The 17,523-nt window shown below is 32.0% G+C and overlaps 1 protein-coding gene across 1 annotated transcript in view; it reads left to right on the forward strand.

Annotated features, from left to right (window-relative positions):
- The window catches only part of LOC144837380 (G-protein-signaling modulator 2-like), a 60,356-nt gene that overhangs the window by 16,724 nt on the left and 26,109 nt on the right, over positions 1-17,523 (forward strand). The window contains exons 5-11 of the mRNA XM_078692452.1: positions 138-261; positions 1,109-1,224; positions 3,320-3,475; positions 3,948-4,056; positions 5,005-5,075; positions 7,576-7,607; positions 16,195-16,262. Coding sequence (XP_078548578.1) covers positions 138-261; positions 1,109-1,224; positions 3,320-3,475; positions 3,948-4,056; positions 5,005-5,075; positions 7,576-7,607; positions 16,195-16,262 — 676 coding nt within the window. The remainder of the gene's footprint in view (positions 1-137; positions 262-1,108; positions 1,225-3,319; positions 3,476-3,947; positions 4,057-5,004; positions 5,076-7,575; positions 7,608-16,194; positions 16,263-17,523) is intronic.

Genomic DNA, 17,523 nt, shown 5'->3' on the forward strand with positions numbered 1-17,523 from the left:
AAACATATAATAAATAAAAATACATGGTAGTAATTGAATTTAACTTTAGGTGTGCACACTCTAAAAAATAGGTGTTAGTTTTGGAGAAAGTTTTATTGTTGTGAAGACTTTTATGTTTATTTTATTTTTATCATCAGGGCTAACCTTAAACTTGTCCGAGAGCTTGGAGACCGTGCAGCACAGGGAAGAGCTTGTGGTAACCTTGGCAACACCTACTACTTACTGGGAAAGTTTGATGTGGCTATCAAGTATCATGAAGAGGTATAATACAGCATGTTCAATTTCATGTTACAGTAGAATCCTATTAAGGGAGCACATTCAAGTCATGTGAATAGGAGTTGGCTGTAGATGTTTCCCCTCATTCTATGTGAATAGAGGTCTCCCAAAGGAGGGTTAATGTATTATGATATTATATTAACATGATATTCTAGCTAGCCATTTCTATATATAATAGTACAGTATCTAGCATTGTGGTGAAAGTGTAAAAAAAATGTCTGTTATTCTAAAAATAAATGGTCAATGTAAAGAAGGGGCTGATATAGATAATCCCAAATCTAAATAAATGTCTAGAGTGCATTCTTCAGTTAGTATTGTTTGTGTATTGCAATTTGATAGAGGATTATATTAATTTTAAAAAAGATATTTTCAAATCCAAATTCATTTTTTATGAAAGCAAAAATAGAGGGGGCTATTACTTTTTCTTTTAATGATAATGTTGAAGAATCCTGTACTGTGTCTAGTGAATGTTGTGTAATTGTGAAATAAAATATAAATCCAAAAGCAAATTACTGACAAAATTAAGATGTTGTGGCTGGGGATCAATTAATATTGCACTGTGGTTGTCAATGGTAATTCAATTCAATTTCTTTTATTTTGGAAAAATTTCATCCATATCAACAAACGTACAAACAGAAATATACTATATGGTCAATGGTAATGAATATATGACACTGTATTAGGTTACTGAAAGTTACTGGAAAAATGATATACAGTACAGGGAATTGGTTAAAAAACCTGGCATTATCATTCATTTTGTAGATTTAATATTAGTTGGTAGTTGCATTTAAGCAAACATTTTTGTAGTTTATATTTGATTCCTTTGTTACAGCGGTTGTCTATTGCAAAAGAATTTGGAGACAAGGCAGCAGAAAGAAGAGCATACAGTAACCTAGGAAATGCTCATGTATTCAAAGGGCAATTTGATTCAGCTGCCGATTATTACAAGTAAGTAACCTATGACCTCTAACCTTTTAAATGCTCATGTTTTCAAAAGGTCAATTTGAATCGCTTCACATTATTTCCTATGACCTGTAACCTTTAAAATGCTCATGTATTCAAAGGACAATTTCATACAGCTGCAGATTATTAGTACTAAAGCAGCGTTCCGCAACCTTTTTTGACCGCGACCCCATGATCCTATTTTGGGAATTTTCACGACCCAACCGTTTTTGAGCTTACAAATTGCAAATTATTCATGAGCACCGATTACAGCATAGACAGTATAGATTCTACAAAACTGAGAACATTTCACATCGATCAGTGTATAATTGATAAAAAGTTTCAGTATCGGAAACAATTTCGCTACCGGAATTATTCATGTGCACTGTCCTATGGCTTCCTGTCGTGTTTCGTAAAGTCCCTAATGTGTGTACGCTACGGTACTCACCGTACATTAACATATGGAAAAACTGTAGATGTAAAATGTAATCAGTGTTGTAGATTCTACAAAACTGAGAACATTTCACATAAATTGATAAAAAGTTTCAGTATCGGAAAAAATTTCCCATCAATTTAAAAAAAAATTCAATCAATTTTTAGTACGCCATTCCGCAACCTATGGGTAACCTATACCCTTTAACATTCTCATGGTTTTAAAGACACATGGAATAACTAAATTTCGAAGTACTGTATAAGGCAACAAAAATGTACTCTGATTAGATTCAAAGTAACAACCTGTACGACCCTTCAAGTTGTGACCTTGATTTTCATTCATTTTTGCTTGTATACTACTACTATATAGCATAATATCGGAAGTCATCTCTTAAACATTGAATACATTTAACACCTGTTGGCAATGCTTCATGTCATAATGTTGTAAATGTATGCTGAAATCAGCTATGTAGTGTTGTTTATGAGAGCAGATTGTCATCCGGTATATTCTTTGTGATTTCAATACATCTTTACTTTGAGCTGTAGACTGATTAAAGCCGAACTTGCTTGGAAAGTAATCGTTCATTCGGATGATAAATATCTGCGAAGTAAATCTTTTGACATTGATTAAAAATATGTACAACAAATAATTCCTTATTAACTTGAGGTTAATTAAAGGAAGTATTTATATTTAAGGGATCATGTTAAAAAATTGTCCTTCTGCAGTTGCAGTACAATTCTGTTTTTAGAATGGTGGGGTTAACAGTTGAGACGTATCGAGCCACCAACCTAAAACTTGAAATGCATGTCGTCCATGCAATCCAATTGTAATCCCAACCTCTAATGTTTGCTAAATGTCTTATGAAGCTGAGACTATAAACTCTGTCATATATGATTTATGTTGGACAGAATGGCTCCTGATAATACATTGAATCAGCTTAAATGATGTATTTCAGTCTTGTAGAATGTTCAGTTTATTCATCTTCTGTTGTCTAATGTGGAAACTGGTTTAATTAAACAAGCTGAGTAAATAACAGTCTGTGTCAATCAACTTCTTCATTGTTATGATTTCTCATTCTAAAACAGTTTAAAATAACTTGCAATTTAATGCACATGGAATGCTCACGTAAATTGTTAAGAGAAAATATTTGTCTCTATTGAATTGTTTTTCAAACGTTGTAATCGTGAACCTCGTTCTTACCCGTGCACATGTGCGTACAAAGTACCAACGGCTTTACATCCCATCCGAAGTACAAGGCAATAAGAGTAAACTGGATCTTGCCCTTAAATTATATCTGCAATATGGCACTGACATGTCTCAAACTCTCATGATATCCCTTAACCATTATGCCATTCCTCATGAAACAGTCGTGTAGTGTAAAATAATGAACAATTTCTTTGATAACTTTTCAACTACATTTTTTCACTGCAATAATGTATGATTTCAGTTTGTTTGAATATAGTGAGAGCGTGTTGCGAGATCGGAACTCGTCACATTGCCTGTGTTCCGGCAAGAAACTTTACTTGTGTTTGCCTCTCTCCACCCAGGTGTACAAAAGACTACTACCCACACAAACTGTGCTGATTACTGGCATACATGTTTAATGTGAGTAAGAATGTGACAGCATGTTACTAAATTATGTACCTTTTGTTATTTTATTTATTTCAGGAGATCATTACAGATTGCAAGAGGACTTGGGGATCAGGCGATAGAAGCACAAGCATGCTACAGTCTCGGCAACACTTTCACTTTATTGAGAGATTTTGAACAGGCGGTAGAATACCACATGAGGCATTTACGCATTGCACAAATTCTGAGTGATAGGCAAGTATTTTTATGTATAATTAATATTTGAAAAGGGTCTATTTTTGTTGTGTTAAAAAGTAGTTTTACTAGGTTTACAACACATTGATGCATCCAGTAATTGGCAATCTGCTGTATTGTTGGTCAATTAAAGAAAGGTAAAGTAAATGTTTTGGGAGAATAAAGCTGGACTTTTCTTGGTAAGACTTACCGACCAAATAAAAGACTCCCACGAACATCACAGTAACTTTGCCCAACTCACTGAGCTTGCCCAGTATCTCACCTAGCCAAAAAATTATGTGCCAACATTATAACTCGGTAAAACTTAAGTTCATGTGCGGACAACGGAAAGATTTTTACCAAACGAAGTCCCATTGCAATTGCGACTTAATGTATAAATGCGAAAATCCAAGCACTAGCATCTTTACATGAAAATAAATCTTGTACAGTCAGTTAATGAAATTAATTCATTTTTTAATTATTTTTTTTGCAGAGTTGGCGAGGGAAGAGCATGCTGGAGTCTGGGAAATGCACACACAAATCTACAAAATTATGAAAAAGCAATTGAATATACAACATTCCACTTTGAGATATCCAAAGAGGTACAGTTGTAATCTTGTTATAGTTTTATCATTGCCTGCACAAAGGTTAAAGTTCATTCACCATTGCATGCACATTTTGAATAGCAAAGTTTTGGTTGATGGGTGACACGTTAGAGTTAACAAAAGTGTAATTCATCAAAGTTTAAACACTTTACTGTTACAACTTAAAATGTGACCTCGCTTCATGGTATAAAACCATAACTCCATAGGACTGAACATTCACTTTCAGTTAAAGCCGATGTTAGCTTTCCATTAAAGTGTATCTCCGGGCTTAAAATGTCTATTTTTATGAAATATAACCTTAAAAGGAAATAAATAACCTTTGCAACAACATTTATGAAAAGATAATAAAGATAGGAAATTCACGAAAGTTGACTCTCATTTTAATGTAAATTAGAGGCAATTTTCTTAAAGAAAAAATATATCAACAAAAAGAACCATCAATTTTATAGAGGAAGAAAATATTTTAATTTCCAAAAGTCATCGCATGAACGATCATAAGTCATTGAAAATCAGCCTATCTTTAATAAGAATTAAGAAAAAGTCCCGTAACACCACTTTAAAAAAAGGCCTTATTTCACAATGTTCATTCAGATTCTAGGGTGATTATCAATATTGTTGCAAATGTTTATATTTGATAATAAACATGGACATTTTAAACATGGAGCTACCCTTTAAGTTTTACTATATCAGATGTTATAGCCTTTCCACATGTTTACATAAGTCCCAAGACTATATATAACTTGTCTTGTTTTCTGTTCTAGCTGGTGTATCATTATGTTTATTTCTGTTCTATTCAATATAAAAAGTCTCCATGTCATCTCCTCTCAAGGGATCTGATATTTGTCTCAACATAGCATCAACTATTGAACCATATTAGAATGCCAGATAGTATGACCTCTGCAAGCATGTCAATATTCATTTTTACGATTATTTTTTTTCTTTCAGGTCGGCGATAGAACCGGTGAAGTCACAGCACAAATGAATTTAAGGAACCTAGGAAGATTGGTGGAAAATGGGTAGGTATCTTTAAATCTGGCATTTCATTGCATGATTGGGTGGATGAAGTTTGCAAAATTGTTTTCTAATTTGTGCAATCAACTATACAGTCAACCAGGTCTAACCGATCATGCAGAACCCCTTCAGATTATCTGTTACAGACATTTTGTCTACTTACTTTGTTTTGATAAAATTAAAATTTAAAGAGCTTCTAAAAGCATAATGTGAGTCTATTAAATTTGTTATTGAATATTAAATCAATGTACCATATAGAACCTCTATAATGGGACATCTTTAGGTCCATACAAAGTGTACCCTAAATCAGGGTGGACATCTTTAGGTCCATACAAAGTGTCCCCTATATCAGAGTGGACATCTTTAGGTCCATACAAAGTGTCCCCTAAATCAGGGTGGACATCTTTAGGTCCATACAAAGTGTCCCCTAAATTAGGGTGGACATCTTTAGGTCCATACAAAGTGTCCCCTAAATCAGGGTGGACATCTTTAGTTCCATACAAAGTGTCCCCTAAATTAGGGTGGACATCTTTAGGTCCATACAAAGTGTCCCCTAAATCAGGGTGGACATCTTTAGGTCCATACAAAGTGTCCCCTAAATTAGGGTGGACATCTTTAGGTCCATACAAAGTGTCCCCTAAATCAGGGTGGACATCGTTAGGTCCATACAAAGTGTCCCCTACATCAGGGTGGACATCTTTAGGTCCATACAAAGTGTCCCCTAAATCAGGGTTTCCCAAATGGATGGGTTCTACTGTATTTTAATACACTTACAGTATTTAACAATCACACAGTCTGAAATGAAAATACTAATAGTTACATAAATTTACTATAATACCAGAAGTACCCACTACATTTAAAAAAATTGTATTTATCTAAAAAGTTTAATTCTGTTGAACATTTTCCTCCAAACTAAGCACAATTACAATTGTCCTAGAAAAGTGCTCTTGTCACAGCATTAAGAAATATTGCCTTCTGTGTGGTTGTCCCAAAGAAAAATTGTCATCACACATTATTAAATTCAACTTTAAACTAAATATCAACGATATTACCATAAATAAATCAATTTTTCCACAACATGCTTTACAACTTGTAATTAATAATATTATCAAAGTTTTAATTAAGTTGATTATATTATAATTTTAAAATTAAACATTTTCATGCTTTCAATACTCAGCCATTCCTGTTAGATCATTGTTCAGAAATGCAGTGCATGATTGATTCCCATAGGGAAACATTTAATTACGATTTGTCAATTCAACATTAACAATAAATAAAATCAATAATGGAGAGATTTCCAAACCTTGCCAATACGGTAACGAAAAAGATAAAACATACATTTTGAAACTTCTGAGCTAATCCCTGTTTCATAGTTTACACAGTTTTTTCATAAGTACAGTAAGAATATGATATAGTTTTGGATCTATGTTTATTTTGTATAAGTGAAAACATTTTTTTATAATAATATTAACTTAATCAAATCTACAAAATGGCATATTAAAAGTCTGATGGTATTCATCTTCATTTTTCATGTTTTTGGGGTACAATACATTTTTAAGGCTAGGCCTAAAAGTGGGCTTAAGGTGACATAATTGCTCCAAGCTGACTGACCTTAGCTAACTGCAAATGCATGTGGAGGAATAACCTGTGACTTTCTTCTCCACTAAGGGCTGCCACTCAACAGCGCTCGTTTGTCCACAACGACAGGGGCTGAATGGACCAGTACACCGGGGTAACCCTCTACTCTTCCGAAAACTGGGTTCTTTAAAGTGCACACGAGCCAGATATGTACACGTCAGGAACTCCAGTTTTAAGTTCTTATCTAAGAAGACACGTTTGATGTTGACATATAAGCCCTTGCGCATACTGGTTCCTAATATGGTAATCATAACCAGTTACAATCAGTTTTATTGTCGACATAAGGGCTCATACACTACTTCCGTTCAGTTGTACTCATTTTCAATCAGTTGCTTGAAAGTCGACATAAGCTCTTTAGTTCTTTTCAGTTTTTCAATAATTCATTGTCATGCAAAACGTGTTGCATTTCTCGTCTGATGTTGTCAATGAACTATACTGTCATTTTGTCCTGGTCAAGTACACACACTACAATTATATAATGTTTCTTTGAAATTATTGTTGCAAAGAAGACAATTACAAACGTGATGATGTCACTGGTGACCTTCTTCTTGTCAGCCATAAATCTCTTAATTATTATTAGTGATAATGAAGGATGTCTAATAGAGAAATTTATTTCCTAATTAATTTGTTATCCATTTCACTTGTACTGAGGTTTGACGACCCAGACGTAACAAAATATAGCTATCAACAGCAACGTTTTTCTGTATGTTGATGTTTGTTTATTTTCAGCATGGCTACAAAGCAGTAATTAAATGGCATTGACTTAGCCCTTATGCAATTTAGCTTAAGTACGTACAATTTACACCTTTAATTGCTAACCATTAGTACCAACACATTACTGTTATAATTGTTTTGCTCTCCCAACAGTCTGTGCAGTACAAGTACCATAGAATCAAAAGGTGAGTACTCCTACTATTATAGCATTTTTCTAATATTTAATTATTCATAGGTCCTTTGAAAACAACATCTATTCATCTGTCAATTAGCAGCTAGCTGGTATCGTCCACATGGGACGTGGTAGAGCAAGGTAAACACACGTTATTGCTAAGAGGTCAATATTAATGGTTGCTGGTAATTCATCAATTTCAATTTACAATGTTCATTGGAATATATCAGAATTCTGCTTTTCGGTTTTACTGAAGTAAGTTTAACCTTTTTTAAAGATTATGCACAGTCCGTATTATAATACAGTACAACCTCTATTACGGGGACACCCTCAGGACCCAATAAAGTGAGTAGGAGTAGAGTCCCCTACTAGAGGTTGACAAGTGATCCTCGTTTGCTTAATTAATTTCATCTACACATGTTGTATTTAGATGTTCTATTTGTCCTTGTATATTTCTCTAATATTGTACAGCGCTTTGGTCTTTTTATTGGAAAAGCGCTTTATAAATCTATATAGTATTATAGTAAATGTATGTGCACACATTCATTGTGTATGCAGAAGTAGCACATTAGTAAACTATCTAGAAAACTAAACACAACTTTCTACAAGTAAGTTTAAAGCTATAAGGCCCATTTACACTAATAACGATCGATGATAAATATATATTAAGCATGCATTTTTTTTACATAAAACAAAAGAAATTAGAAAGGTTTTTTGTTCTAGAACTATAGGATAATCATTTATGCTGTCTTTAATAAAAATAATATTTTAAAAATTCCAATCAAATGACGTCATGATAAATAAAAACAATCGATATTACTGCTCTACTAATCATGTCGTCATTTTATTGGACGTGTGAAAATATCATCTTTGGAATCACAAACTGACATTTACTAATAATAATAATACTACTAGTGATTTATATATAGTGCTAGCTGACCTAGGAGATCTGCACAAGCTCAAAGAAGCAGTATTAAGTAGTAAAAGAAAAAATATAAAAAAATAAGCAGTAGTGCTGCAGTAAAAGAAAAAATAAAAGAAAATAAGCAGTAGTGCTGCAGTAAAAGAAAAATGAAAGAAAATATGCAGTAGTGCTGCAGTAAAAGAAAAAATGAAAGAAAATAAGCAGTAGTGCTGCAGTAAAAGAAAATAAGCAGTAGTGCTGCAGTAAAAGAAAATAAGCAGTAAGTGCTGCAGTAAAGAAAATAAGCAGTAGTGCTGCAGTAAAAGAAAAATTAAAATAGAGATTGTATAGATTATTCATCCATTTATGTTCATATCTAAATTCCAATCTTGTCAAAGACTTTACATTCAACATTTTAAATGTAGTTGTAAAACATTTGTACACCTGTTATTTTTATTCGTAGGAAGACTAACAATAATAAATAACTGTAAGTTCTAAATGATGTTTCCGTTCCATTTATAAGCTTATAACTTGATTGCGTGAGGTTAGCCTATCAAAGAGTAGTATATGTATTTTCAAATGTCAGACCTAGAGTGTTGACCATCCTTAACAATCTTTTAATTTGTATCCAAATCCGATACAGATGTTTCATAAGCCGTTTTTTTTGTTTTGGTTTTCAGTAGCTTATGGTTTATATTTTTTGTTTAATGATACACTATAAATAGACGTTAGAATGTATTATTGCAAGTACTTTGGATTATCTCAACTTACCCAAAAAGATTTTTGCCATTTGTTGGGGAGGCAGAACATGGGTATAATTTATATTTATTAATATCTTGAAATATAATTGTCACATATATTGTGTGATGTGGTGATTGGCGATTCCAATTTGCATTCAATCAGGTAGTAGGCTGGGTGATTCTTCTGTAGGCTCACTAATATAACAGTAATTCTAAATTAGACCGTTAATTTTATCACCAAACAATATTTTTGATGAACTCTTTTTCATGTTTCAAGTACTTTGCCATGTGCAATATATGTACCACACCAGTTAACCACACAATACTTGTTATTATTTCTCTTTCTTCTTTTGTGTGTTTGTCTCCCTAACTATTAATAATAATGTCAAGTACTGTATTCATAATAAGTAGGTTATACATATTAAAAGTTGGATTACAAACTGTGGCCACAAAAATATTTTTACACAAATGATGTCATTACATTATGTCACACAAATTACAATAATTTAACTTTTGTCAAGTAAACAGTAACATAGGATCATTACACATTTGAATATTTATTTATATAAATGTTGGAGTTGATCCATTTACAAGTAGCCTAGTCCCAAAATTGTTATTCTTTCCATAATTTCATTTAAAATCACAAAAAAAATGTGAGATTAAAAAATGATAAATGATTCAATTTTTATATGAATATATTTTTAAATATTATTTAAAAATGGTGATTACCTTGAGACAATCTTGAACCAAGCTCTAGTCAATGCTTATGATGTACCAAACTAATTAAACCACAATCTATAAAATGTCTTTTTAATATCAGTTTAAGTGATGGATCTATTATCTTTGCTGACCTAGTTACTAACTTGACTTTATTTATTTTATAAGATGATGTCTCTCATTAGTCTTTTTATCACAGCTATCATATGTAATTGGTATCATAGCAGCAATTCAATCCCATTCATTTCTTTCATTATATTTTAATACATTTCAACTACTTTAGTACCATTCACACATTTTAAAATAAATCTCAAGCCAGAAATAATTTCTTCAATTTTATTTGCTTTTTTTCTATAAAATATAATTTTAGAAAAAATTCTCTCTACACTATCAAATTAGTTTGACAAAAAATATGTGGTGTGCCCAAATATATATCCACATAAACTCTGTGTAGACGGAGCTTTAGAATGAACAATTGTTGAGGATTATAACAATTGTTCAGGTCCATAACGATCTATGCTTACTTGACTTCTTTTGAAAACCACATAGTGTAGGTTTTTTTTTTATTTCATGGGATGGTGTCAATTCATGAAGTCTATACTGATCATCTTGACAGAGGTAGTCCCACACAACAATACTTGTGGAAAATAATATGTGGATACAGTATACAAATTACACAACAGCTAGATAACATAAATTTAAATAATAATAATAATTTCTAGACATGTTTGGCTGTGAAATATGATATCCCTACGTCGGAAATGGAATAAACCTAGGCACTTGTCGAACATAGACAGGTGTAGTGATTTATTAGATGTTCCAATGTAATTAAAGGGAGGATTGAGGTGCGAAATGCATATATTACTACGCAGTTATAATGGATCCTAGACAGAATACGGTTATAGGTCAGTACTTGTTAACATACATATTGAAGATGATAATGTTCTATACCAGAGATGTGAAGAAGAGGGTGTGTTTTAATATAGGTATGGTGTGAAGATAGTAATGTGTGTACATCTCTATAATTACCCGAGGTGTGAGTAATGTTACTTTTTATTGGATGCTGGAGAGGTTTCTGTGAAACATCTGCCCTTGTTAGTACATGTGAAAACTAATACCTCAAATATTATTCAACAACATGTAATTCCTGATATCGGCTTTACAATCATTATCATTATTTTGTAGTCAAAAGTATGTACGTTGAATACTTTCCTAATTATACTAGAACCCCTATTTAAGGGACACTTTTACGACCCAACAAAGTGACCCCTGTGTAGAAGTTAACCTTTTCCCTCATTAACTTCTAATGAAGTGTCACCCCCTAATAATAGGGGTATTCCCTGATTAAGGATGTCTCAAAAGATAAGTTGTTGTTATTTGTGAATGATAGACCTACTGCAGCCATGCAATAAATGTATTAAATTACTGTGCATATCAAAACTGCTTAATAACTTATAGAAACAGTGATGAGTGGACAAAGAGAAAATGTTTTTTATAAATTTAGAATGGAAATAGAGGGATGGCTTGTCACCCTCAGCGGGATCTGTGTATTATTCTAATAAAATGCTTTAGTACACAAAGTGTTTTAGAACCATGCATTATAGTATGATTTGCATGTAGTATGTTTGTAGACATATGAACCACAGCAGCAGCATGTCATTTACTTTTTTTGCAATACATATGTAATTCAAGACTGCAAATTTCAAATTGGATGTATCTCAACTGAATTTATAAGCACATTTACATATTTGTTGAGCACACATCCATTAAACAGGTCATTTGCTTGTTAATATATAAAAATATCATACAGAAATACAGTTTTCAGCACAATATTTTCAGAACAGACAAAAACAATAAAAACCTGTATAAAATAGATATTAAAGGACAACTTGACCGAGGACCATGTTTTAACTTAATGAGTCCAGATAAGCAAAAGAAACGATAACAAAATCTTTTACGATTTATTTACAAAGTGTGTTTACTAGAAATTTGCAATGATTTGCCAGACTTTGCCAGAAAACTCATGATGTAAATTTTACGATGCACCTGTGACGTCACAGCAATTTACGGCGACGGCTGTACGGCGAGCTCGTGCAGGGATATCCTTAATCTCGCGATAGTTCTGAAATAACATGTACATCCCTAATACGTTCTCACCTAATATGGTCCTCGGTCAATTTGTCCTTTAAGGGTATTGCTATATTGAAGCAAACTTATAAATCTTTTAATTCATACAACCTTTGTGAAAGATGTAGTTGGGCAGGGCATTTGTCAATAATGTTTTATGGGTAGGCATGGAGTTTAAAATAATCCATTCAGCCTAAGCTTTATTTCAAGCATCCACCCAATTAATTTCAAGCACCCACCCAATTAATTTCAAGCATTCACCCAATTAATTTCAAGCATCCACCCACCTAATTTCAAGCACCAACCCAATTAATTTCAAGCACCCACCAAATTATTTTAAAGCACCTACCCACCTCATTTCAAGCACCAACCCACCTTAGTTCAAGCATCCACCCACCTAATTTCAAGTACCCACCCACCTTATTTCAAAGCACCCGTCCAATTTCAAGCATTTTTTTCTAAACCTATCAGCTACAGTATCTAAATAAATAAGTTGATTTTACCTTCTTTATATTAAAAAGAGTTTGTCCAATTGATATTGATTCTTATAATGACTTGATTAGAAATATACTCATAATGTTCACATTTAAAGTAGGCCTTTCACATTAATAAACAATATACTTTAAATGGAAATTTGATAAAAAAGTTAATCATAATGTTTCTGGGAAGGCCATCATGTACGTAGTTAAATTTTACCGTGACATTATTACCTTTTACTAATTTACATGAAATTGATACTGATAGAGAGAGATGAAAGCTTTGGGAATTATATTTCAGCTTCATCTTATGGCTTATGTATCGGTTTATTATTTTGAAGTATACTTGAGATGTTATTTACAGATTAAAATATCTTTGTCAGGAAAAAAGAAATGGTGAAATTGAACAGCTGATAAGTCTGTGTTTGCGTTCAGATGAACACGCCATTCAAATAGCCCCACCCCTCCTCTTCCTCTTCTTCCGAATGAGAAAAAATGTTTTCAAACAGTAGTTTTGATAATCAGCGTTCCTGTTCAAATAACTTAAGTGGCCTGACAGACAGACAGACAAGAAATAAGTGTGTATAATAGTGCAGAAATTGTGTTGTAAAAGAAAGGAAAAAGAGTCAAGCTTAAAAATCATTCCAGAATGAAATAATAATGGAGTGAAATCATTCTAGAGTGAACTGTAATACCAGAGTGAAATATAGAGTGAAATAATGACAGGGAAATATTGACAGAGTGAGTTAATCACAGAGTGAAATAATGCCAGTAGTTGAGCTGTAGCTTGGTGGTTAACATGCTTGCCTTCCAATCCCAAGGTCCAGGGTTCAATCCTGACCTAGTGCCAGGGTTGTAACTCACAACTCTTTCAACTCCACTCCCTAAGCCTCAAATGAAACTTTATAGGCACGATAAATTATAAAATATTTTAACCATCCTGTAATTGGCTGGTTACTCGCTGTTGAAATATGAAATTAAAAAAAAATAAATAATGCCAGAGTGAAATAATGATAGTAAAATAGTGACAGTGAAATAATGCTGGAGTGAATTAATGACAGTGGAACAACTTGATTCCAATCCTCCCCTTCCCATCCCCTTCATTAAAATAATCTTACATATTTACAATTTTAAATGACATCATAAATAAGAGGGAAATGTAGTAGTAGTGATGTACTGACAAATGACTTGTGGCGATTCAGATTGTCCACTTCAATTTACATTATAAAATGCAAAATCAGAAGAAGTTCAGAATTTTATAAAAGCTGATGGATCAAGATATCCGACATGCTTTCATTTATCCAGGTCTTAAAAACTTGTTTTAGCTAAATCAAATGCAGCCAACGCATTTTTGTTTTTGATAAATTCTCAACTGATATTCCTGTTTAATATCAAGGGCTATATTATTTCATTTCAATAGTAATAGTACTTGCCTAGTATAACTTGGAGCTTGTATGGTTTGGGGAGAGAAACATTAACAGGATCGTGCAAGAACAAATAGATCTTGTTGTCGTCGAGTACTTCCATTTACATTTACATTAATAAAAAAAAATCATTTGTATCAATATCATTTATATAATCATTAAAATTTCAAAATAAATTACCATCATTTGCATTAATATCAACATTTACTTCAACAAATCAACATCTTTATTATTTTTTCAACATTATCATCATTTAAGTCAAATTCTTTATTGCAATAAGTTAAGCATTTTTTAATTTACAATATAAATAACTGTTAACAAAATATTTAAAAATACAAATTCACATTACAACATATAAAAATTACATTAAAATATAAACCCACACTACATTGATATCATGATTTTAACTCAACACCATTATAATTATCATAATAAACATTTATATTTCAACATTTGTTTTCATAAATGTTAACTTTCATCTCAAGTGATTAAGTCAAAGGAGACTATAGGAATTCTTTAATGTGTATATTCTCCAGATAATATCAAAGAGATCTCAACCAAATCAAGTGTATATATAAACCTATTCATTGACCATAATTGACAAGCTTGGATTTGAACCCTAGTGCCATGACCTTTAATCGGTACTTAACCACTTGCCCACTTAGAATGCATTATACCAATTTGTTATTCAATATCAAGAATAATATTGAGCAAGACAACCTGTATAGAGGAATATTTGTGTATTTCATCTCATGAGTTTACAACATGAAAATTATTTTATAACTGCTATTATGATTTTTTGAAGTTCAGGATTTTTATGCTGGTACTTGAATTTATTTATTTTTTTTGTACAGTTATAAATTTTTTCATTTTTATTTTTTATAATACAAGCAAGTTTATTAATTGTGTAACTGTTGACGTCCAAGGTTTGTACTTTGTGTCATTCTGAACTGGGGTTGATCTAGACTCACGAATGAGGTATTTCACTTTTTTGTGTTGCATCAGTTTGATGCATTTGCCTAGAGGTAGTATATAATGAATGTAATTATTATTGACATTTATTGAGTAAATTTTTACGCTATGCATTATTTAGTTCTATTCTATGGTAAAAGTTCAGATAATTAATTGTTCTATTGCATGCTCATCTTTTTGTAAACATTTTGAGAATTTTTTGCAATGTAAGACTGGTGACTCGGTTGTTTGTTTTGCATAGTACAATATATAATATCTGCAACAGCTTCATGGTAAAATTCCTAGCGCCATCATTTTTGTAATGGCTTATAGGTCCTGTTGCGTTCGACATTCACAGTATGTGTGTTATAAAACGATGTATGTGCAATAACATTGTACGATCTGGCCTGTATGTGAATAATGTTTTATTTATTTATATTATACGACAGCTAAAAATGAATAAACTTTATATTTACACTGTAGATTATAAACAAAAAATCAACAATTTTCATTCACTTTTTTTTCCAAAAGAAAAACCTGTTTTGCTACAGTTTCTTTTTTCTTTTCATAGAATCATTCTGTTGTTGTATAATCCATTGTTTTGAGCTTTTAAAATTAGAAAATTCTAATTGGTTTTAAACATTAAGAAGATTGACCTTAGTGACTCTAGTACTTAGCGTTCACTCTAAGTGATAATTTCAAATCTATAATAAATCAGAGGTTTTACACCGTGGGAAATTAACGATTTAACTGTCAAACGTCATAACGGTAATAACATCAAAGTTTCAATTTTGAAATCATTTAAAATCTTGCTTTATATCGACCATGTTTCAAATATAGTACCATTTGTTTCAATGCACTTTGACAATTCATCGTTTAAACCATAGAATAAGATTTTCTTCACATCCAAGCCTTGGGGTTTTTAGAACTGAGCATATATATAATATCGAGGTTCATCTAATTTATTATTTAATAAACCATCAATGAGGTCTTTAATATATTTCATGTGTTTGATTGGATTTTAGTAGCCAATTAGTCTATTTATTCCACTGTCAAACAATTTGCATAATTTAAATATAAGAATTATTTCATAATAGGAAAATAGCGCTTAAAAAAGAACGACAATTCAACTCCATCATGGGGTCATTATCAAGTCCAATGAAGAAATTTTAAAAAGCAATTAATTATATTAATTTTTATATATATATTTTACATTCAGTTATTTTGTATTTCTTTATTTTGTGCGTATCAATTATTTCAGATGATGTTGTTAAACCAAGAAGACGTAGCATGGAAAACCTTGAGCTTGTCAGAATGACGCCTGATAAGGTACTTATTTGTATTTATTTATTTAATCACACTCTGATTTACAAGACAAGACCAGCCTATTCTGGCTTATGAGTGAACTAATATATAAAATAGACAAAAACATCAAATAAAAGACTAAACCTCAACATATTTTTGTTTTTTTCTTTTCCCAAGCTACTGTAAAACCAGAAACTCTCACGCACATGAAACTTTTGCACATTTCGCGAGTGATTGAAATTCGCTTCATGGCGATCCTTTTAATTTAGCTCTATTTATGCGATATATTGTCCCTTGTTTCACAGGGATATGAAACATGGGTGGTACAAAGGAGGGGTTCTACTGTGGTATAATTAACGAATAATCACACAGTAAAAGACCAACCTACAACACAACTAATTCATACTCCCAAGTTCAATTTAAATCAGTCTAGCATGAAATTTAGATGTCACATGACTCCCATCACTTCCCACATGTGAGCCTTAAATGGCTATTAAATCTCTTTCCAGTTTTCTATGTAATTCTCTGGGATTAAAATTAATATTCTTGGCTCTTTAGTTGAAAATATGCTAATTAACCAAGCTTAGATTCTCTCACTGTGGATTTATTAAATATTTGTTTTGTCATCAATGTGTTTACTTTCATTAAATTTAAATCCAGTATGTACGTATAACTGAACGATTAACTTTTAAAATCAATACACAACAAATAATAGAAGATGTACACGTTGTTGGCTAATATTCAAAATGTTTAGTGTGATTTTGAACATTTCTGAAGAATAAAATGAAAATGGTTCAATTTTGGGTTAATCTTACATGACAATGATACGGCAGGAAAAGTAAATGCTTGACTTTGTTGTGTTGAAACGCTTCGTGAAAATTTGACAAAGAACTACATTTTTGTAAATTGACATTTGATATGGTTTCATTTATATTTCCTATTTGATTACATTTTGTTGATAAGAGTTGTTTATTGAAAGCCATCGGACACAACCATATTGACTGACCGAATCAACGAACATGTTCTTTTGCAAGACAATAGCATGTTTTTAGGTGTATATAATGGCTGAGTTACATTGAAGGAGATTTGGTCGAAACTGAAAATAAGGTTATATTTATTTTTTAAAATGGAAAACCAAAAACAGAAGATCGGTTTCCTTAAGGTCAACTAGGTGCGTCTATGACTGACACGACAACTTGTAGGCTAACATTAATCGCCTCTGTCTTGTAGAAGCATAATAATCAGTGAGCATAATTAATTGTTAATCACTAACTGTAAAAATGTT

The sequence above is a fragment of the Antedon bifida genome, chromosome 3, assembly GCF_963402885.1.
Source record: "Antedon bifida chromosome 3, ecAntBifi1.1, whole genome shotgun sequence".
Taxonomy (NCBI): domain Eukaryota; kingdom Metazoa; phylum Echinodermata; class Crinoidea; order Comatulida; family Antedonidae; genus Antedon; species Antedon bifida.